General features: G+C 28.6%; 2 protein-coding genes across 5 annotated transcripts in view; one reads left to right on the top strand and one right to left on the bottom strand.

Annotated features, from left to right (window-relative positions):
* LOC112684345 (arrestin domain-containing protein 3-like) overlaps positions 1-25373 on the bottom strand; it is a 162113-nt gene that overhangs the window by 97438 nt on the left and 39302 nt on the right. For 3 of the 4 annotated variants that reach the window (XM_025555817.1, XM_025555815.1, XM_025555819.1), the window contains exon 2: positions 8119-8319. In XM_025555817.1, coding sequence (XP_025411602.1) covers positions 8119-8230 — 112 coding nt within the window. In that variant the 5' untranslated portion in view covers positions 8231-8319. Of the gene's footprint in view, positions 1-8118; positions 8320-18463; positions 18483-25373 lie in introns of those variants that run through there. The other variant, XM_025555818.1, reaches the window with a different exon arrangement.
* On the top strand, positions 5006-7209 carry LOC112684347. The gene is made up of 2 exons (XM_025555822.1): positions 5006-5290; positions 5357-7209. Exon 2 carries the CDS (start codon positions 5364-5366, stop codon positions 6252-6254), a length of 891 nt encoding a protein of 296 aa, XP_025411607.1. The 5' UTR covers positions 5006-5290; positions 5357-5363; the 3' UTR covers positions 6255-7209.

Here is a 25373-nt window from a genome sequence, read left to right as displayed (position 1 = left end):
TGCAATTGTGGAGTAATTAGTCGGGTCAAAAAAGGAAAAATTGCGCAATCGTGATGCAGCCGTCCATATCAATAAATATTTGCATGCATATTGTGTAAGTGTTAACAATATGTTATGTCAGTTTTTCAAACGATGACATTTGTATATTATATCTACTGATACGTATCTAGACAGAAACGATAAGGATAGCTCATAAAACCGTAGAAAATATTAACAATATGTATTCCAACACCGTGGTTAGACAGGACTGTGGTCGACGAAGATCGAATTTACGACGGTCATTCACCACATCGATTACACACAATTCCATGACTTGATATATACACCCGACGAGTGGTACGGTTGTATTCAGCCTCTCGCAAGACTAACATTGTTATGTTTATCTCAGTACGGCTTAATTGCGTTTCGATACGCACAAGCTGTTATCGTACCTCTGCAGTTCAATAAATGTATTATTTCTACGAACTAACGGTAACCACCACAAAGCCAAAGCGATAAAATCACAGTTTAATTTAGTGATTTCATTATGACTTTTAATAATACTTAAAGTGTAATATCCATCGCTTAGAAATCAGGATTATCTCAACTCGTCGAAATATTCACAAGTCCCAGAACAATAAACGATGAATTTAATTTTTTTATTATTATTATTATTTATTATTTTAAATCAATACACATCTCACTGTACAATGTATGAACAAATTGTAGCTAAAGCACCCGGTGATTTACACATGAAATACTCGAATAAGATAAGGTCAAATATTACAAGTCGAGTTGTGTATGTTGAGAAATTGTTTTCGTTACGATAACTACGTTACATAATAATAATAAAAAATCGACAGTTTTTTTCGTCTAAAATGACTCGCCATCTCGATTTCATGACGTTTTAACGTTGTGCATAATTTTCATGACTATTCCGGTTACAATAATTTTTCCAAAATGTTCTTATTCTTCTAAGCCTCAAGCGCATTAAAAATGATCTTGTAAACTTGATTTCATGAGATAAATTATTACACTAATAATTAATAATATCGAAAAAGAAAAAATTTATCAGCATCCAACTTTAAAAGATAAATAAATAAAAGTATTAAAAATGAAATCATCAACAACCTAAACTTAATTAAAACAAACATTTTATGAACCAAAAGTTTATATGGTTTATGTGTATAAATACATATATAAAAACTTTCCTGTAAGATTATGACATTTATATGATATTCAAAACATTGCAGTGTTCTTTAAACTATATACGATCAATAACGATAATAATTTAATAAATGGTTTGTGTAAAATGTATGTGCAATTTATTTTGTTTTCCAGGAAGTGTAGATGTATCTATGGACGATCATGAAATGAGTAATACAAATACACTGCTATATTGACTATTATACAATATATTTATATAGAGTCTGTAGAATACGTCTCAAACTATAGTGGTTTTCTTGTTAACATTTTTTTATTTCGATGTCACAAAGCGAATTATTTTAAAATTAGCTGGGTTTAATGAAATATTGTACATCGAAATGAGTTGTAAAACATAAAATTTAGCAGTTTTGGTAGGTCATACAACTATTGGATAACTTTTTATTTTATTTGTTTGCCTATATTATAATGAATTACACACCATTAACGGTATTTATGCGGTCGAATAGAAAATAAATACACACGAATTATGAAACTTTGTAATGTTTTTCCTAAACAAACTCACAATAACAAAGAAAACGATCGATAAGACAAACAAACAAGATGGAAAAATGGAAAATCGATAGATTCATTTCTTTTGTTAATTTTAGTACAGCGTGTCTACTGATTATGTAATATATTTATTACAAAAAAATTAATTTATTATAACCCGAGAAATGCTTTACTCCTTCCAGTCAAATTATCATTAATTACTAATACTTGTTTGGAAATTATATATTTTAAATATAATTTTCGAACTGGAAAAATATTTATTGATTTTTATTTATTAAGAATGTAAAGATAAAAATATAATATTTAATTAATTTTTTATTTATTTATTTTTACCCCGAAAGGTAATAGTACAGAATTATACTAAAAACATTAAAATTTACAATTATATAAATTTATAATAATAGTAATTTTTTTAATTTACATATTATTAAAGAAGAAATTAATGATTTTTAATTTATAACAATTAATTAACATTCTATTAATAGATTCGCAATAACCGTAGTTTTGTGTGTAATGACTTATAAAAAATGGTACATAATTTCTTAAGTTAAATGTTGGAATATTACTTAGTACATTATTGAAGATAAAATCTAATTTACACACAATATAATTATAGCTATGAATAATTAACTATTGTTATTTGTGATATTAAGGGAAACGAGTGTTTTATTAGTTTTTTACAATTTATTTTGATTTATTTTGTGTGAATATTTCTTCGGATAATAAAATATACACAAACAACTTCAAATGACATATTTTTGGTAGGAAAATAAAATAACCACGGACGGTTTTTAGAAATCCGTTATTCGATTTTCTACTCTGTCAGAAGTTTCCCTAAGTATAAGGAAGGAATCGAAAATATAAAATTTAAATAAAGCAATATTATATATATTCAACGAAGTGTGACAAAACCCTATTCGGAATTGGCTTCCGAATGCAATGATTTATGATATTATACTAATTCGATTTAAATTCAAATACACGCCTACCATAGTCATAACTTAAACTATAGAACAAATAGTATTCATTTTAATTGCTAATTTATTATTTAGTAAACATTTTTTATAATAATATTGTTGAACATACATTTTTGACACATTTATTTCGACCGCTAGAATACTACTCGTAAAATTACCATATTCATTTTATGAATTAATTTGGAAGTTTATAATCTATTAGTATCAAGGGCGTATCCAAGGGGGGGAGGTTCAGCTCCGGCTTCCCATTGAAATTTCTACATACTCAACGGTTTAATAGTAAATAGTATAATAATAGTATATAGTGTATTTTAATTTCCCATTATCTTCAATATACAAAGTTTATAGATAATATAATATACCTACCCATAATGTATAATCCATACTAAAGTATATTAATATTAATTTGTTGGTATTGAGTTAAACTATAATTATAGAACAGATAAAATAAAAATTTTGGGCCCCCCCCCCCCATAAAAAATTCTTGGATACGCTCCTAGTTAGTATAACTATAACCTATTAGTATATATGTTTTTGTGATACAATATAATTTTGATTATCATCTATATCAGTGGTTCTCAACCTAGTGGGCGCGTTCCTCTAGGGAGGCAAGAAAATTTTTAAAAAGCAATGAAATATGAAAATGTTATTTTTGATTATTTATATTTAATCGTGACATTTTTAAGTCGTAATTAATTGGAACTAAGCAGTGCCAACCCTCTCATTAATTATTATCTGCTTAATAATAATAAATTTATAATTTAAGAAAGTGAATATAAGTAATATAATATAATTTGTTTTAATATTTTTAAATAATAATAATATTTTTTGCCTTACAAATAAATATTAAAAATAAAACTTTTTTTGATTTTTATATTATCATAATTATCAAATAATCAACAATTAAGGCATGATTTAAATTGCCAAAATTTAGACTGAATCTATAGAATTAATGTACAACAGGGGCGTATTTAGACTTACTTCTAAGGAGGGGGCGACTCTAATTTTTTCCTTAATTCCGGCTCAAAATTTTTGGTAATATTTATATCAGGTGAATCCTTAATATTTGTGCTTTTTTTTTTTTTTTTAATCTAATGCCGGTCTACTTAGAATGGTCTTTTGTCTTTTGTGTAGTTATTTTTTAACACCTATCTGTGTTTTGAAAGTTCCGCTTGTATTTTATCTAATTTTTCACTAAGTATGGACTGGGTTAGGTTAGGTCTTCAATCAAAATAATATATATTATTTATGGTTATGGGACATATAAACGTTATAAGCAATTGAGCGTTTAACGTTATTAATAATTTAAACGTTATTCAATTTAAGCGTTTAAATGTTATACAAATTTAAACGTTTAAAAAACTTTCCGTTTACCGTTATTGATAATTAAAACATTATAAAAATTTAGCGTTTTGCGTTATTTAAATTAGTGTAAAATTTGAAACGTTTTCAAATGTAGTAATACTATAAAATAAATCATAATTTTTGTTTCTTAATAAAATACCTATTACTTATATAAAAATTGTCTTGGTCTAAAAATTCTCGGGGGGAGGGGGGCGATTGCCCCCATCGCTCCCATCAAATACGCCACTGATGTACAAGCAGGAAATCGGCTGCTTGAAAAAGTGGAAAATTTTAAATACTAAGGCAGCTTATTTAACCAAGATGGCTGCATCATGGAAATGAGATCCAGAATTGTACAGACAAAGTCAGCTTTCATGAACAAGCAAAAAAGGTTATGCTCCAATAATATAAGTATTCGGGTGAGTAAATGCTTCATAAAATTATATGTATGGAATGTGATGCTATACGGCTGCGAAACCTAGATACTAGATAAGGTACAACAATGAATCCTTGAAAGCTTTGAAATGTGGTAGTATAAAATAATGCTGCTTATAAGTTGGATGGAACCAACAAAAGCATAATTAGTGAAATAAATTAATGCAAAGAATGAACTTAAAACCATCAAAGACGATGGAACGTGATTGGTCTCATGTTGAGACATAAAAATGAACTACTTTATAGAATAAATGAAAGAAAAATTTGAGGTAAGAATCTCTCTTACTCAAGGACGTATAAGAACTTTATTTGTCGAGCAAATGATCTCCGATGTTCGATCGTCAAGCTACTCTCCCGAGCGTGTATCCGACTGCGAAACCAAACATAGGCTTAAATAAAAGAAAAGAAGAGATATATATGTATATTAAACATAAATAAATATTATTATAATAAAAGGACGTGACAGTATAAAATAGTACGAGAGGGGGAATAATATATATGACCTATTATACTAAGAAAAATATATATACCCTAGAATACTAACTATTCGTCGATTCGACGAGCAAGGTTAATTTAATTCCCATAATTTCTAGTTTATTAATAGTGCCCATTGTTATGACACACGTATCTCTCAAGAATGTTGTTGACATTATTTTATGATAAAATATGATTTCCTATTTTTATCAGTTGAAAAGCAACCTTCGATTGCGTAAGACACACATCGTCGAATCGACTACTAGTTAGTAATAAACGTAAATGTTTGTTCGTCGATTCGACTACTAGTTAGTGATACACGCTGTTTTTGGTTCATCGATTTGACGTATAGTTATAAATAAAGGGTAAGTTTCAAGTTTTAAAAATTTAGTACATTATTTATCTGAAGCGTATAACTATGCGTTTTTTAGTTTAAAAATGGCATGTGAACTGGATGATGACGAAGTAATGCGTTTACTTGTAGAAATTAATTCAGATGACAGTGAAATTGAGGACAACATTATTGAAGATTTTGAGGAGGAAGATAGCGATGCGGATCCAGAATATTATCCACCTGCAATTCAAGATGAAGATATGATTGAGAACATCATAAATATTCAAAATGAAGCTAGTAAAAAAAAACCTGTGAAAAACAAGGGTAAGAAAAGAAAAAACCCTCCTGCTAACACCTGTGAAACAGAGTTACCAATAAGCTCCAGAATTTTTTTTGAAAATGACAACGTAGTTGGAAAGAATGGATTTAAATGGCAAAGTAAATGTAATTTGATTCCTTCTACTTCTAAAATCAGTTCAAAAAATATTGTACATATTACACCAGGACCATTAGGAAATGCTTTATTTTCAAACGAACCCGTAGAGTGCTTTTTATTATTTTTTTCTTCTGATTTGTTTGCGAAAATAATAAGTCATACTAATGAAGAAATTGTTCTCCAAAAACAAAAATATGCGCAAAACGTACAAAATAAAAGTACATTTCAAAATATTAACTTAAATGAATTTAAAGGCCTTTTAGGTATTTTAATAGCTTCCGCGGCAATGAAAAATAACCATTTAAATGCAGTCAATCTATTTGACCACTCACTTTGTGGTTATAGGTATCGCTCTACTATGTCACTTGCAAGGTTTAATTTTATAATTAATTGTTTACGATTTGATTTAAAAAATACTCGGGACAAAAGAAAAACTATTACCAAATTTGCACCAATTTCTGAAACTTGGGACATTCTCATGAAGAACTGTCAAAAGTGGTACAAACCAGGATTATACCTAACAATAGACGAACAGTTAGTTGGTTTTCGAGGTCGTTGACCGTTTAAAATGTATATTCCGTCAAAACCAAATAAATATGGAATAAAAATAATTATGATGTGTGACAATTCAACAAAATATATGATAAGTGAAATTCCATATTGCGGGAAAGGAACTGTCCCAAGTAACGTGTCTGCATCAAATTATTTTGTTGAACAGTTAATATCGTCAGTAAAATGATCAAACCGCAATATTACAATGGACAATTGGTTCACAAATATTCCTCTTACACAAAAACTACTAAAAGATTATAAACTTACAGTAATTGGTACGATCAAAAAATAATAAGAGAGAATTCCCTGTTGAATTTACTGACTTAAAATATTCTAATCGAGCAGTAAATACATCGCTATTTTTATTTTCAAACAATTTGACTGCTGTCTCTTACAAAACAAAACCAACTAAACTCGTTACATTAGTGTCTTCCCTGCATAGTGATGACTCTATAAATGAAACTACTAAAAAGCTAACAATTGTAATGCACTATAATGAAACTAAAGGTGGCGTGGATAGTTTTGACCAAATGTATCATAACATGAATGCCGGTAGAAAAACTAAACGATGGCCATTGTACATTTTTTATAATATGATAAATATAGCATCAATAAATGCTTATGTTATATACGTACACAATTTTTACAAAAACAGGAAAGACACTATAAAACCTTTATCACGCTTCCAATTTATGATACGCTTACAAGAGCAGTTGGTTGAGGATTGCATGAGATCAAGGCTTTCGAATAGTAAGCTACCCCATAATTTGAAAAAAAATATTGAAGATTGCTTGGGAATAAAAAACGTAACACAAACACAAGATCGACCGACTGAAGAAGAACTGTCAAGTAAAAAAAGAAAAGTTTGTAGCTTCTGCGACTACAAAAAAAGGCGAATGACTAAATCACAATGTTCTACATGTCAAAAACACATATGCGGCGAACACCAAATTATAAAATGTCCACATTGTTATAATGATTAATATTTACTTAATAATATGTATTTTTAATTACAGTTTCAAAACATAAAATTTTATTTTAAGTTTACAATTTTTTTTTCAATTTGATGTTACTAAGTATATTGTTATTTTAAAAAGTATTTGAATAAAGATTATAGTATAAACTGAAAAATAAATACTGTAATTTGAACATAATATTTATGTGCATTTATATTATATTCGTCGATTTGATGAATGGTTAGTAATCACGGACTAAAAATAAGGTTAGTGTTCTAGGGAAAAACATTTTCATATATTTATAACATTTAATGTAACGTTATATGATAACATAAAATATTTGATCATTTGCAAAAAAAAAAAAAAAAAAAATTACTAAAATAACAAAATTGATCTAAAAATATAATTATTTGGTTCAAAATGAATGACAGAAAGTTGTAGGATTACTTTTTAAAAAAAAATTATTGTAAGAATCTTTAAGAAAACACATTATAAAAATTAAACTTCAAAATATTTGAACGATATCAATGAGCCATTTATTTTCTTATCCCTCAAGTACACCACAAGTACCTAATATATTTATTTTTTATATTATACATAAGATAACATTCTTCAAATTAACTAAGTATTAGTTAAAACAATATGATTAGAAAAATTAAGTATATTTTTCAGTACTATAAAAAAAAAGCAATTTAAATCCATAGGTTACGTAATGTTAGGGTATCAAAATCAACACACAAAATCTGTACTAATTTTAAATTGGTATAATAAATGTATTCACTATTGGTTTCCAAAACCTTATTTTACTTGTAGTTTTCTACGCATTAGTTAGTTAATAACTTCTGCACAACATTGAATACATTACTTTTATTAAAATTGTTGTTTTTTTTTATTTTATACTTTCGGTAAACTTACTTTTCAATTTGAAGTTTTCAATTGTGTCTAATAGCACGTGACCTTCCAAAATCTCTCCTGCGTAAAACATTTCCTTGTCTAATCTTATGTCAAACTCCCTTATGTAATCCATACTGTGGTTGATTGTTATTCAATTAAGATTAATATTCACTCAAAATAGTCGATTTTGTCGCCAAATTCTAAAGCCGAAGTACACAAACACTGAAATAAAATCCATCAACAGAATTAGAAATAATTTTAAGTACAAAAAGAAATTTAACATAATGTACTACATTAAATCCTAAATAATGTATTTTAATTGTTAAGCATGGGAAAAATTTAACATATTTTTTTTTTTTCATAAAACTTATATCAAATTTATAATCTATATTTAGCATTACTTGTATTCTAGTTTACTAATATTTATATTATTATATTACAAAAATAAAATATTAATACCTGAAAAAAGTTAATTTTTACAAACCATTTATATTGATATTGTGTATTTTTTCATTATACTTGTAAATATTCATACGAACGGTATGAAATGTTATGAATTTTATTTTAATTTCACCAAAAAAATCTAACTTTTCTAATGAGAATACTTGTGAGGCATAACGCAAACGTATTCAAAGAAATTTTCAATTGGCTAATCAAGTCACAACAAGAAACACAGCTCAAAGTATAAGAAAAAAAAAGAGTCGTGCACAAATATGAGTCAAAACGTACGCAAAATCAAAAACACTGCTCTAAACAGGATTTTGAACTTTTGACTAATGATTTATTAACGGTGTGAGTACAAAAATTGCTACTCAGGTTGAATATTATAATATCGAGAACAAGAGTAGCCGTGAACAGCACATTTGGAGCACGAAATCGAGTGAAAATGTGAACCAGCTACATATTAACACGTGCATAATTTGTTCGTCTTGTATTTGAATATCCACCGGTTATTAATAACTCTACGCATTCTGAAATTGTATATTCTATAAATCAACTTGAAATTGATAATCAGTGGATAGTACCACACTCACTATTGCTTTCGAAAACGTATAAAGCTCATGTTAATTTGAAGGTTTGTAGTTCTGTAAAATACATTGAGTATATTTGCAAATACAATACTAAAGGCAATGATTTGGCTATGTTTGAAGTACAAAATATAAATAAAAATGGCGAAATATCATGATACCAGATGGGAACATAAATCAGTAATAACGAAGCTATTTAGCATATTTTTAATATTTCTATATACGAAAAAGAACCTTTGCTCTCCGTACTATTATCGCAGCATACCGGTATGACAGAAAAATCATTATCCGCCGAGATCCGTCCAGAAAGAGATTATAAATTTTTCCCGAAAACACGAAATAAGGCTAGATTAATGCATTAATCCAGCAGAGATTCAATTACTTGTTAACTTTCAAGACATAAGGCGTCTCAAATCCCAAAAGCCATACAACTTAGTATAAAATGTTAGACTAGGGCCAGGCCTCTCCATTGGGAGTCATAACCCAAACATGTTTTTTTTGTTTTATTTTTATATTCATCAAATATTATTCATTAGTATTTAATATTTATGTATACCTCTGAAATGTATTGTTGAAGGTCATTTATTGTAATAATAAAAAATCCGTTAGGCGGTTTAAAAAAAAATATTAATTTGAATATCTATGTACCATTAAAATGCTCACGAAAAAAGTTTTTAATCAATAACACTTCAATTTTATAATTGAGTAATTGCATATAATATTAGCTTGGGACAATATAAGTTATTTACAATTTTATAGATAAAATCTATTACACTTATTAACAAATATTATTTGTATTTTTAAAGCAAATATAAATTAAGCTCATGACTAAGACTAGGATTTTGATGCAAATGCATCTTTTTTTTTTAATATCCTAACACGTTGGTCCGTGAGCAAAAAATGTGTTTCAAGTGATACTGATTAATGTAGTTTTTATTTTGTGTTTTCTTTTATTTTATGACAAATTTAATTGTAGGTGCATATTTAGGGCATTTTTAGGGTACATTTTGTTGTTTTTATGGCAGTTTTTAAGTTTTTAAAGCATTTTTCAGAATTTATATATTAATTCTTAAATATTAGGGTATTTGATCTCGCATTTCGGTGTTTGTTCGCTTAAAACTTGCACGTTTAGTATGTAACCTACTAAATTGATAAACTTATATACGACCATATCAGCTCATATACATATTTTATCAAAAATAGAACAAAATTAAAATAATCGAAAGCAATTTTTTTATTTGCAAGAGTCCATCGACGATCAAATTTAAATAAAGTTAAATAAAATGTAAATATTAAACAAATTATGTTAAATAAATATAATTGAATATGTTTATTAACATGATTTTGATAATATCGTTTTTAAACTATAATAAATACATTTTTAACGCATATATTACATTTTTATAATTTATAAAACATTTATACATTTTTTTAGAGTATTTTTCGCTATTTTTTAGAGCATTAAAATCCCAGCCCTACTCATGACGAACAAGAAATACCATAATAGTTACTAATTTATTATACAAATATTATTCCTATTTAAAATTGTTTAATTTTCATTTTGTTCTTCTTAAGAAAATGACCATAAAAAATATGATGACTATAAAATAAAAATAGTGACTGTTGTGGAGGGACTATAATATTTACGAAATATATCTTTTATGAGTATACAAAAACTGTATGAGTTATGTGACTTGAATACAATTATTACATCAACCGACTTCAACAATGAATTATTTAAAGTTATATAGTTATAATCTTATATATTTGTCGTGATAGAAACTGTCTTCTAATTATAAGCTTTTATCAATCCAGAATTTTATTAACGCTGTTTGACTATAATAGTTCTGTTGGTATTCACTATGTTTACTTCCTTCATAGTAATGCATTCAATTAATAGAATGTAATGAATTTCATAAAACACAATGGACTAGTTTTAATTTCCAGTTTAAAATATAAAACACTGAAAATAAAATCATGTGTAAACTGGGTGTTACCTATGCAGTCAGCACATTTGCGTTTATAACCTCATTGGTCACATTTGCGGTAACTCGTTTTTTGTGTACACTTATCTATACACTAAAATTAATTAAAACTTTTTTTCACTTTTTAACAGACTTACGACTGTCGTATATATTAATGCAATATTAACAGGTGTATTTAAAAGTTTTTTTTTGTTTTTGTTTTTCGAAATTAATGCCATACAAAGCGTCACAAAGAATAAATATTTTTACATCACTTATTGTAATTTTCGCACGTAAGCTAGCATTTTAAGACATTTCCTTAACTCTTTGAGGGCAGTAGTTATTATGCTAACCACTTTTTTTTTACCTTTCAAGTGTGATAGTTACTATTTTATCTACTTATTAAATTATTTTTAATATTTTTTTTGATGGTAGTCAGCTACCAACCACCTTTTTATCAGTTTATAAATATATCAAATAATATCACTGCCGCTGGTCTAATATCATTTCACTCTTGTTTTCTATTATTTTCAATATTCTGACATACGTTATAAATGTTTTAGTAAAGATATATTGATTAAAAATCAAAACTAAGAAATAAAATTCTAATTATTTTATAAAATATTCAATAAGTAATTGTTATTAAAAATATTTACACGATAACGGTAAGAAAATAACTTTAATTATGTCCATTATTAGATAGTTGTAAATGTGGTTTTTATAGTTACCATCGTCCACTGTACAGTTTTGATGTATTAGTAATTAGTATCATATTATATTGGTATTTTATATTTGTCAACATATTTTGTAGATGAATATTATAAATGATGATGAAATTGAATATTTCCTGCTTGATATCCTTAGTTTTATAATTATTTATCTATTTCAAAAGGGTATACATTTATTTTATTAAGAGTTATCTATGTTGCTTATATAATTTTATATAGTTTTTTTATTATTAATATGAAAAGGGTATAGATTTGTTTTTTCCTGAATTATCTGGATTGTTTATATAATATTAAATTGTTTGTTTTGATTTATCTATTTTAAAAAGGTATCCATTTATTTCACTATGAATTATCTATATTGCTTAAATAATTTTATATTTTGATTTATTATTAATAATAGAAAAAAAGGTTTTATATTTGTTTTTCACAATTATCTGGATTTTATATGATATTATTTGGTTTTTTTTATAATTTATCAATTTTTAAATGATATACAATATTCTAGTTCTCTGTTGGAGGATTCAAATATTCGTTACCTTATTATGGTACTAATATAATTTGTTATTTAAGTAATAAAATATAAAAAATTATTCGGGTTTCGGGTTAAAACCAATATTTTATTTGGGTTTTGGTTAATTTGGGTGTTTAAAAAAAAAATCATTCGGGTTATATGGGTTTTGGGTGTTTGGTTTTTTTAAGGGTTTTTAGGGGTGTTACGGGTTCGGGTTAATTCGGGTGCAAAGCTCTGATATTTAGTATTATGTCAAGTATTTTATTGTTGAATTAAAATTTAAAAATCATTATTACTATTATTATTATTACTCTGGACATTGATTCCCAAGGCACCAATTTATTGATCGTAGTTAATAAACAAAGAACTGTAATAGTTGTAGCTACAAATCTCAAGTAGTGGGATAGAAGTGTAAATGTTTTGAAGAATCGGACATTTCTTTCCCGAACTCATGAAAAAGTCATTCTCAATTACTTTTGAAAATGACGCATTGTGCTGTTATAAATACAATGTCATTACGATAATAAAAAGTAAAAAATGGTAACTGAGAATCGTATAATACAAAGTTTAGCTACTTTTTGTTCGCTATGAAAGTTCAATACTGGTCGATCACCTATACATACTTATATAACAGATTAAACCAAAGTTGCAAGTAATGCATAAGCTCAGGGTTTGCCCGGGATAATACAGAATAAAATTTATTACCCAGGCCTCCCTTAACAAAACAAATTTATTTTATAATTATTTATTTATCTAATATTTTATTTCATATTATAATATAAAATAATATGTCAGGATAAGCAACTGGCAACCCGCAAGCTTTTTTACATGGCCCTTTATTTGGCCAGGTGCTAATTTTCAAATTACATCAAACAAATTTTAAATGTTATCGTCCATTAATATTATAATTGTTATCTGGTATTAAACATAGTGAAATGTCTAAATGTAATTTACAATATATAGGTATGTAGCTTTTAACCATAGCTGTTTGTATGGAACTATTTAAATATATTAGTTTCTTCGTATGATTCGTGTCGTACTGTCGTAAGCGTTGAATTTTTATTTTCATGTATATAAATGCATGCATATTTTGAATGACTTTTTTTTTTTACTTTCCATACTATGACCCGCTAGATTTTAATTTTCTAAAAATTGGCCCTTTAGTAACTTTAAGTTGCCCATCCTTATTATATTAAAAAAAAATAAATAAAAAATAGTATCAGTGACAATATTTTAGTGGGACTCAATTCATTTTCGGAGTCTGAAGGCTTAGTTACGCTTATCTCTATGTATTCTATATAAACAAATGAAAAATGAAAAAAAAATATTAAACAGTTAAATTAACTATTTTTTTAATATAATTTTAAATAAACAATACTATGCTTTAGTTTTTTTTATAACAAATCATAATTTGTATACGTTTAATTCACAAACAAAAAATGTTATTTATACGTATAAAAACATACCAAAAATAATAGACATTAATTAAACTTTTATAATTAATTTAATATTTTAAGTATATTTTTATTTATATATTTTAATTTTCATAATAAATTATGACACATTTTAAAGATATGAAGTTTAATTTGTTGAGACAGTAAATTAATTATATGATCATTATCAATATTTACCAACATTTATTTTTCAACTGATATTAATATAAACGCTTCAGTAATTTCTTTACTATGTTTAGTTCTTAACCTATTTTTTATGTACTTTAAAGTAGATGAAAATTGATCATATGCAACTTTGTTTATAGGAAGATACATTGAATACTTACTGGGATCGCAGTGAATTGGTCGGGAACATTTGATCGCCAGTGAATTATTCGCGAGTAAAATTAGTCGCCATATTAATTGATCGCCAAATAAAATAATTTTTAATAGTTTTGAACATTTTAATACTGGTTTACAATCCAATAAATATAAATATATTATGTAGATATATCAATGTTGAATAAACAGTAGATATTTAATATATTATATAGGTATATACAAAAAAACATATTACATAAATCATATTCGTATAGCTGGTAAACAATATGACATTATACTGATATGTGTATACTCACCCACAGAAACGGGGGAAGAAGACCTGAAGGATATTTTTTATGATGAATTAGAAAGAGTGTACAATGGTCTATCAGGACAATGTTTAAAAATTATATTAGGGGACTTTAACTCACAAGTTGGGCTAGAAATGATATATAGACCTACAATTGGTAGTGAGAGTGTACATGATTTGAGTAATGGAAACGGTACCAGATTAGTTGAATTCGCAATAGCTAATGGCCTCATTGTGAGCAGTAGTTTCTTCCCCAGGAAGAATATAAACAAATATACGTGGACCTCACCAGGAGGAATTTACCAAAGTCAAATAGATCACGTCTTAGTTGATAAAGTGCATAGATCATGTATCAAGGATGTAAGGTCTAAAAGAGGAGCTGATGGTGATTTTGATCATTTCCTAGTTCTAGTTAAGGTAAAACTAATATTGTCAAACCATTGGAAAGCGAAAAGGAAGAAAACAAATACTATTAGGTTCAATGTGGACAAACTAGGAGAGGAAAGCATACTTCAACAATTTCAGCAAGGAATAAAAGATGCACTGGATACCCATACAAGTAGACTAGAAGAGCAATCAGAAGTACAAACTGCATGGGAAATAATTAAGAGCTCAGTCCTGGAGGTAGCAGACGACATGATAAAGCAACCTTCTAGGTGTAAAGCAAAGCATTGGTTTAATCAAAAATGTGGAGAAGTCATTAAACTACGCAATGATGCTAGATTAGAAATGCTGCAATACCCAACTCAGCCAAATGTGGAGTTATATGTTAAAAAGAGAAAAGAAGCGCATAAGGTGCTAAGACAGGAAAAAAGGAAAATGGAAAAGGAAAAGATTGAAAAATTGGAAAGTTATAGATACAACCCTAAAGAATTCTTCAGACAGTGTAAAACCTTAAAAAACGGATTCAAGCCAACAACGCAATTCGTTTTAAATAGAGAAGGGGTTCTATTGTCAAATAGTAAAGATAAAGCAGAGGAGTTTCGGAAGTACTTTGACCAACTTCTGAATGGCGAACCCAATTTAAGCCAAAAAGAAGATGACGAAGAATGGGAGGAATCCAAAAACAACAACTTGAGAAATGAAGAATTAGAACCAAACAGAGCAGAAATAGAATCAATTATTAAATCACTTAAAAATAATAAGGCTGGTGGAGAGGACCGAATTTGCGCAGAACTACTAAAGCTTGGAGGCCCAAGCCTAACAGATGGGATATTTAATCTTATATCTATGATATGGCGTAAAGAAGAAATTCCAACCGATTGGAGAACATCAGTTATCTGTCCAATATTTAAAAAAGGTGATCCCAAATGCATAGAAAATTATAGAGGTATATCTCTCCTAGATGTTGGGTATAAGGTCCTGTCTATATGTATCCTACGAAGAATACAAGATGTATCGGAGCAAATGATTGGAGACTACCAGTGTGGATTTAGGAAGGGGAAGTCAACGATTGATCACATATTCACATTACGACAAATACTAAGTAAACATTACGAGTATAATAAAAATATCCATCTAGTATTTGTAGACTTCAAGCAAGCATACGATAGTATAATTCGGAATAAACTATGGAAAAACCTAACAACTCTAGGTATTCCAAATAAAATAGTTAACTTAATAAAATTATGCAACAGTAATACTAAATGTATGGTTCGGGTACAAGGAGAGCTATCAGACCCTTTTGAAGTAAGTAAAGGACTAAGACAGGAGGATGCACTATCACCTGTATTATTTAACTTAGCGTTAGAAAGTATGTTAAGGAGAATGCCACGACGACAGATAATGGAATTAAATGAGAACCATACCATACTAGCATATGCGGATGATATAATAATTTTAGGTGATACGAAGCAAGTTTGACAAGTTAAACAGTTTGTCAGATCTAATGGAAGTATGCAAACATATAGGGTTGTCTATAAACCAGGAGAAGACCAAATATATGTTCATGACAAGAGAAGCACGAGATAATGAGGATGATTCAGACCTGGAAGTCGGTGGGATATCATTTCAACAAGTACATGGCTTCAAATATCTCGGAGTCAACATAAATAATAGAAACTGTATGCATAATGAAATAAAACTCTGTTTAAAAGCTGGGAATGGATGTTACTTTGCTATGTCACATCTGTTTAGGTCAAAATTATTATCTAGGAAAAATAAAGAGAAGCTATATACTACGTACCTCAGACCAGTTGTGACTTATGCATGCTGTACTTGGGCTACAACAGCAGGAGATGAGAATAAACTTAATATATTTGAAAGGAAGGTGTTAAGAAAAATCTATGGTCCCGTATATAATCCTGATACCCAAGTGTGGGAGAGAAGGTCAAACGAACAAATACAACAATTATATGGAAAAGGAAATATAGTACAATTTGTAAAAGGCACTAGACTGGAGTGGGCTGGTCACGTTTGGAGAGCGGATAATAGTATTGTCAAGAAGGTACTTGTTAACAACTTGAACAGGAAAAGATCTCGCGGCAGACCGAAGCAGCGTTGGATAGATGTAGTCAAAAGAGATATCCAGGATTTAAGACCAGATTGGCATGGAGACCTAATGCATGCATATAATAGAGAAGAGTGGAAGAATTTGATATTGGCAGCAAAGGGCCTAAATGGCCTATAATGCTGTAAAAAAAAAAAAAAAAAAAATATAAAAAAAAACTCAATGGGTAGGTTACGTTTGTTGTAACACTTTTAATCAATTATAGTTACCATAGACAAAATTATTATTGCTATGGACTAGTTTTATCATAATTATACGACTGTTGTTGTGTTGTTGACTTACTATACTTGACTAATATGACTCGGCGTGGCGATATATCTCGATATTCAAGGCGATTAAATTTCGAACAACAAAAATTCCATTTTAGTATTTTACTTCAACTATTGGTTGTACCTGTACACCGTACCTACTTTATAATATTTGTGTAATATGCTAGTGTGTCTTGAAGTATTAAGTCGTATTAATTTGTATTAAATTGTAGCCCATTTTCCATTTTTTAATAATGAAATTTATTAAGAGTTCAGCATTAATATAAATTTTATAATTATCAATTATTATTATTTACTTTAATTTTTAATTTAATTTTTACTTGCATCTATTTTGTAGTATAGTATTATAACTCAAAAATATTTAAAAATAGTTTTTGTTTGGCGATCAATTATTATGGCGACCAGTTGTACCCGCGATCAATTCAATGGCGATTAATTCACCGGCGATTCACCGGATACCTACTTACTGTATACATTTTTTTTTTATCAATAACTTGTAACATAGTATACAATTTCTACAAATATTGAACTTAACTTGGCTTATTTTCTCAGAGCCATCTTCGAAATTATCTTAGTCATTTTAAAATTCCAATTTATTATTTCATACTCATCTGTAATCGACATTTTTAAAAATTTTCAGTTATTTTATAAACATAATAATTCTTCATTAATTTAATTATAAACCTCATCTTCAGTTTTGTAGTTGGTGAATTTCAATATCTTTTTTGATAAAGTTTCAAAAGCTCGATGTGGTAATTTTTTCTTATGTGCTAAACATTTCATAGGTGACAAAAGAGCCATTTCTATCACCAATTTACTATTATTTGAAGATCTTTATGTCATACTTTCAATTACTGTATTCATTACATAGTTATGTCCTTAAGCAGTAAATATTTGGTTAATATCTTTAATAGGATCATTATTCTCTCTCGGTATTTTTTTTATTTTTCCTGAAACGTATTTCAGTATCTTAATTGTTTTTAAATTCGTAACTGATTTTTTTCATCGTCCATAATTTGATCTATTTTATTACTTTTCCATTTAATAAATCCATTACTTACTTCTTTTTATACTTCTATTCTAAGCCTAATTATTTCTAATTATTTTAATGTTGCCTGAACAGTGTAATTTTAAAATATGTTCTGATATATTGTAACACACGTTTAAAACTACAGCATATTCTATACAGAGTGAAATTAGTCAAAAATAGTATACATTATTGATATACTGCATTGAACTACTCGTATAATGATTTTTTTTTTTTTAGGGGGTTTTCGGTCATTGAGATCATACCACCAAACAAATTTCTCTTCGTCCATCTCTATCTTCTGCCACTTCTTTCCATGTTTGATGCTTCCCCGCGTCTCTTTTTATACAGTCTTCCTAACGTAAGCGCGATCTTCTTAGGGGTCTCTTCAAATGTGGTTCTGACTATGGATTCCACTCTCCGCCATGCATGCCCTGTCCAAGTTAATCTCCTTTACTCGTATTGTAATGCATTATATTAAAATAATGCTATGAAAAATGTGTGTAAACAATTTTCATAGAATATTATTTGCTTTTGGTTATGGGTATAGTTGGATCGGTTTGAAAATACAGTATGAATACAATTTACTATTTAAATTGCTATCCGTATTCATGTGCATGGAGTACCTTAGTATTTTTGACGAAGCATACACAGTAATAACTGTGTCCCAAAATACTCATGTTAAATAGGCAATTATATTTATTACTTATTAGTAATAATTTATTGTATTACCGTATACGGGTTATGGATATTTGAATCAGGATTTTTTTATAGTAGCATAGTTTACAAATACATTTTTTTAGTGTAAATATATTAAAACTACCTAATTATTTTGAAAATTAATGTAATACGGCCGTTGAGGTCAATGACAAATCCCAATAGGTCAAACCTTCCGATACTTCGATGGATCAGACCATCTCTGTATAAGCTTCACATAATCTACATGTTCTACAACTGGATTATGATAAAAGGGGTTTGCAAACACCCCATTTGTCACGAACGCTAAGAGAAAAACCTTAATCCAGAAACAAAATATATGTCGTATTTAATATTTATTTATTGTAATGTAGATGACAAAAAGTTTTTTTGTCTAATGTTGAATATCTGTATGATTTCGTTTGATATGAAAAACGTTATTAATAAGTAATAGAACAGTTGCACCCGAAAAAACAGGGATGGTGAAATGACAGAATGTTGTTGAAATGTATCTCAAAGTTAAAAGTAGCATCAAATATACCGACGAGTTTTCAGTTGAAATAATATATATGTTTAAAAAATATATGAGTCCGTAAAATATCCTATTTTATTCGTATTGGATTCATTGAATAACGTATTTCCTTAAAGCAGTTAATACGATACAGTTGTAGTAAGGACGTTAGGTATAGATTATTGGAGGGGTTTTCGACTTAAAATTTTTAGTAATAGGTTGGCGTGAAAAAAAAAATACAAATAGATATATTAATAAAATACTTTTAATATTATTTTTAAACATTAAATATTATATGAGTAAATTTAATCATTGTCTACGTTTTATTAATTTGTTCACAATTTGTAAAGGATGAAAAATTATGTCTCTATAAATGTTTAGAAGAGCTAGTCCAGTAAGTCGCTCTTAACCAATGGTATTTCGTAAATATGTATTTAAACGCTTTAATGTAGAAAAGAAACTTCCCGCACTAGAAGTAGACACAGGAAGAGTGGCCAAAATGTTAAAAAAAGTATAAATGAGATGAAAAACAGTTTATCACACTTTTCCAATGATTTAATTTAATTAATTTAAGTCATCACTTATTTCTTCTCGATTCTTGGTCTATAATTTATACACACAGATATTCAAGTTTTTCATTTATACCTTATGGATTTCTGTTAATTTGTTTTTAGCGTCATTCTTATTTTTCATATATTTTGGCAGTAAGATCTGGAGGTTTCCAATTTTTTTGTGATATTTGGAAAATCCGGCTACTTGTTCGTTTAACACATGGTCAAGAAATGGATAGTAAAAATTTATTTTATAATATATTTCAGCTGTCTCTGAAGGGTTATTTCTTCGTTTTTTTCGTTTTCTAAGTAACTCAATATCTAAAAGTTCTTCAAAATCTGTCATAAATTTTAAAAATTCCTCATAATTTCGTATATCTTCTAATGCTTTTTTTTTTTTTTTTACAATAATTACATATTTGCATGCTCAATCAAATCAATATTTTCAGTTTGAAAAATTTTATTACAATTTCTGTTGGAGCTAATAACATTTCACAAAATGAGCAGTGATACTAAAAATTGTGAGTTTTCTATTGCTTGTAGTTAAGCTTGCGATGCACATTCATATTCACTCTTTATTATAATTTAACAATATTTTTTTTTTCGATGTTTAACTAAAAAGTAATTTTTGTTGTTAATAGTACCTACATGAAACTTAACACTTACATAAAAATTTTTTCTGATTATTTTTATTTATTAACTTATTGTGCTTTTTAAATGGGAAGTTTGAACCCCTAAATCCATCCCCTTATCTACTCCCTTGAGTTGTATAATATGTGTATACTATCTACCATTGCTGATGTTAAAATATATACTTAAGAATATAAAACTAATGGTAATTTATATAACCTACATAAATATCATACGTTTAAAAAATAATTCATAAATAAAGTTCTTGTCAAAAAAAATGATTATAACGTATTGTGGGACACGAGATCGATAACACACGTGAGCGTCGATTAGTTTTTATGGCAGAGTTATGAATTCATTTCGTAATGAAAAGTATTTTTTTTTTACACATCACCCAAAATTATTACGCCATATAACTACGTTTTCATGCAATGGGCATTTCAATTTAACAACATAGTATTGAATGTAGTGTTCAATGTAGTGATAATACATTAAAATTCTATATTGGCGTAATATAATATGTGCGCACACATAATGGAATAATAATAAATATAACAATACAATTTAATTTTAAATATATTATGTGGTCTCACTACTGTCCACAATAATTGCCTTAATTTTTGTTAAAACTGCACATGCACATTGTACATTTGATAATTTCATTATATGAAATATAACACTCCACATTATTATACAATTAACTCGGTATGTCTATACTTTATCGTATATGAGAATAAAAATGTTAGTGCGCTCTCCTATTGTTTAGATATATATATATTATTACTTATATTATTATAATCTATTTCTAATAATTTTCTAATATATTGCACAAAAATGTGTACCCAGAACGGTTAACAGATAGTTTAAACTGATTAGTGATGATGCGAAGTAAGTGAAGTGAATAAGTAACAACCGAGTAATAAGATTTTCAAATAGTATATTCCAGAAATATTTACTATCATAGCGCCGTGAATACAGACTAAAATATTATTCATTATTACATAAATTAAGTCTGGAATTTAAATAATATAAGAATGTAAGTAAAAGGTTAAATACAAAGAAGGTTTAGTAATTTTACAATGTTAATAAACGCAAATAAAAACTAACCTGACTTATGAAAAGTAAAGACGTTAAAGTTGAGGTATTACCAACAGTAGGTACATACTCAAGCAATGAGTATAAATATAAATTAAATCTATATATATAAAAATCTCGTGTCAGTGTTTGTGACCATACTCCGAAACGGCTTGACCGATTTTAAAGAAATTTTGTATATACATTTGGTAGGTCTGCGAATAGGTTCATATCTATTTTTTAAACTTCCAAGTGCTATTGTTTAATACATCGTAGTTTTATTTAATAATTTTTGACCCGGTCGATAACTGCGCAATTGAAAACGAATTATTAAATGATACTATTAAAAAACTATAAAAAATGATTTAATTATTTATGGTATTAAACGAAACTAGACAGCAAGTACTTGAATTTGTACTTGAATAAAATTAACACGAACGTGTTAATAATTAATATCCTGTCTTATTAATTTTTTCGTTATCAACTAATTTAATTACTTCTATTTGTGAGTTTTATACAATATCAGCAAGACGCAGAGGCGCTTCTTTAAGCCGTCAAATACGTAGATCTGCGTACATGCGAAATACAAGAGCCCAAAGAACAGAAGACTAAATCCAGCAAGATAATACTAATGTGCGTGTGAACATGGCGCGATTGCGTCAAACTACATCAGAAGATGCACGAACTGAACGACATGAACAAAGAAGATTAGAACAAGAGCAAGCACGCCGTTATACAGTTATCAGACGCAGAGCAAGTGACTAACAGCTCCAAAAAGTGCATTGATTATTTACATCTAATTTATTCCTGCATCTAGCATTCAAATATAAGCCCGATATTCAATATTATACTCATTCAAAAGTGGTAATTGGTGCTATGGACAAGGAATGTTTGCATTGTAATGCTTTTGAGTTGAAAAGTGAGCCAGCTGGGATGTGTGAATAATCCGGTGAATAACAACGATGAAATAACACTTTACCAAATTGACCGGTACGTCAGCTCCATCCAATGAAGCTGTTTGGCATATTTTTGGTTTCTCAATTCATGAACAGGATCCAGCAGTTTTTAATTTAGCCGTTCATTTTGAAAACGGGCAGCGCGTATATTTCAAGAGCGAGACAGCGATTGATCGTGCAATAAATCCACCAAAAACTACCCTCACCGAATTTTTTGAATTATGTAATCGTGCGGATGCTTTTGCACGGACATTAGGTACTCAATTCAGAAGTACCACGCTATTTCACATGGACTCCAACAAAAAAAATAGATGTCCCGCAAGCAAGGCACGCCGATTGATGCATATCCCGGTTTATTCAAATCAAACACCTTGGGGCGAGTATATACTGTATACTAACGATCTAACGATAGTATACAGTGACGTTATGTATAATGAAGCTTTGATTGCTATTGAGGATCTTTGCATTATCATTGCCAACTTAGCACTCAGACATTTCGGTATGTATTCACCAAATCGAAATGCATTTGATTTAATAAATACTGAATTGAATCGTGAACTACAGTACAATATTGTAGAAATGGCAGCAATCGTTACTCGCAACGTTCCATTAATAAATGAAAAACAAAGAAAAATTTACGACCGCATCATGCTTGCAGTTTCGGCAGGACAAGGTAGATTCTTTTTTTTTTTGATGCACCAGATGGAACTGGAAAAACATTTCTTATTTCGATCATTCTCGTCAAAAAACGGTCAAATAATGGCATCGCATTGGCTGTTGCATCATTTGGCATTGTGGCAACTGTATTGGAAGGAAGCAGAACAGCTCATTCAATATTTAAACTACCACTAAATATTCAAAATAACCTAAACGCAGTGTGCAACATAAAAAAATAATCGCCCATGGCTACAGTTCTGAAACATTGTAAAATTATCGTCTGGGATGAATGCACTATGGCACACAAACATTCGCTTGAGGCGTTTAACAGGACATTAAAAGATATAAAAAACAACGACAAATTATTTGGCGACACTCTGTTACTCCTTTCAGGTGATTTCAGACAAACATTTCCCGTTATTCCACATTCAATATACGTTGATGAGATCAACGCATGCTTAAAATCATCGCTACTGTGGAAAAAGTACAACTGAAAATAAATATGTGCGTTTAAATGCTACAGGATCCATCCGCAGAAACATTCTCAAAACATATGTTAGATATTGGTGATGGGAAAGTTACTACAGATGAAACTGGATGCATAAAATTACCGATCAATTTCTGCACAATCAATGATTTGCAAGATTGACTAGATATTCCTCAATATGCCCAGAAAATACACAAATCATGAGTGGCAGGCAGAAAGAGAAATTTTAGCAGCAAAAAATGTGGACGTCAACGAATTGAATCTCAAGATACAACATTTGTTATCAGAAGACTTGGTGTCATACAAATATATTGGTAAAGTTTACGATGCTACTGAAGCTGTAAATTACCCAACAGAGTTTTTAAACTCATTGGATTTACCAGCCATGCCACCGCATAATTTACAACTGAAGATTGGATCTCCGGTTATTTTGCTTTATAATTTCACGGTTGTACAACGGTACGCGATTAGTCATTAAAAAATTAATGAAAAATATTATCGAAGCCATCATTTCAAATGGCAAATTCCGAAGTGAAAATATATTATTACCACGAATCCCTATTATATCACAGATGTGCCAATTCAATTTAAACGCCTTCAATTTCCAATTAGATTGGCATTTGCAGTGACTATCAATAAGTCTCAAGGCCAAACGATGTCTTTCTGTCGCTTAGATTTGAGCACATCATGTTTGTCACACGGACAATTATACGTGGCGTGCTCTCGAGTGAGCAAACCATTCAATTTGTTTGTGTTGGTGAAAGATGGGATGACAAAAAATATTGTACACTCTGTTACATTAAGGGATTAATATTGTTTTTTACTAATATTGTCATAATTAGCGATGTATATAATTTTAAAGGATTAATTTTAATAAATTATTAAAAAAAATAAATGTTTGATGTTTTTTCATTTTTATATTCCGTCACCGTTCACAGAACTCCATACCTCTTACACTTATATACCACATCCAAACACACTTATATTAAATTTAGTTATTTTTTTCTAGCAAAATATTTTATATATTCTATATATATTTATAACACGTTCTACCTAATGTTATCAAAAGGCAAATATTTCATGCTTTACAATATTAATACAAGTACATTATTTGTAAAAATATTGAACAAATTGTATCTTATTTAAACCTGTCTAAATCGAAATATACTATATTTATATTCTCAAATTTGAAGGCAATAATAATATTTGAGTATAGTATAAAATATTGATTTGTACGTAAGATTTTTATTCTGAAATTATTTACAACCTTTATATCTTAAAAAACTATAGCTTAAACGATTTAGTGTAAATAATTCAGTAACTTTTAACGAAACTGGTGACACGGCCTGCACCCTCTTACTCTAGGCCATGATGTAACCACAACACTCCTAAAAAAATTGCCAACATCGATCCATTGGCGTTTTGTCGTTATTATTTCAAAAATTTCAAGCAATTTAATTTCCTTATCTCGTTGATTATTAATACACGTTTAACAAACGATCAAGTTTCCCCCCATTCCCATAAATCGGAATAATAATTCCTATATTTAATAATTTACACTTTCCTCGGTATTCTAATTAATGGCATTGATATTTTCACTACACCGATCGATCT

This window comes from Sipha flava, unplaced genomic scaffold (assembly GCF_003268045.1).
Source record: "Sipha flava isolate LNK unplaced genomic scaffold, YSA_version1 249_pilon_pilon, whole genome shotgun sequence".
In the NCBI taxonomy this organism is placed as follows: domain Eukaryota; kingdom Metazoa; phylum Arthropoda; class Insecta; order Hemiptera; family Aphididae; genus Sipha; species Sipha flava.
The sequence above is the reverse complement of the archived record's forward strand: the minus strand, read 5'-3'. Positions and strand labels throughout refer to the sequence as shown.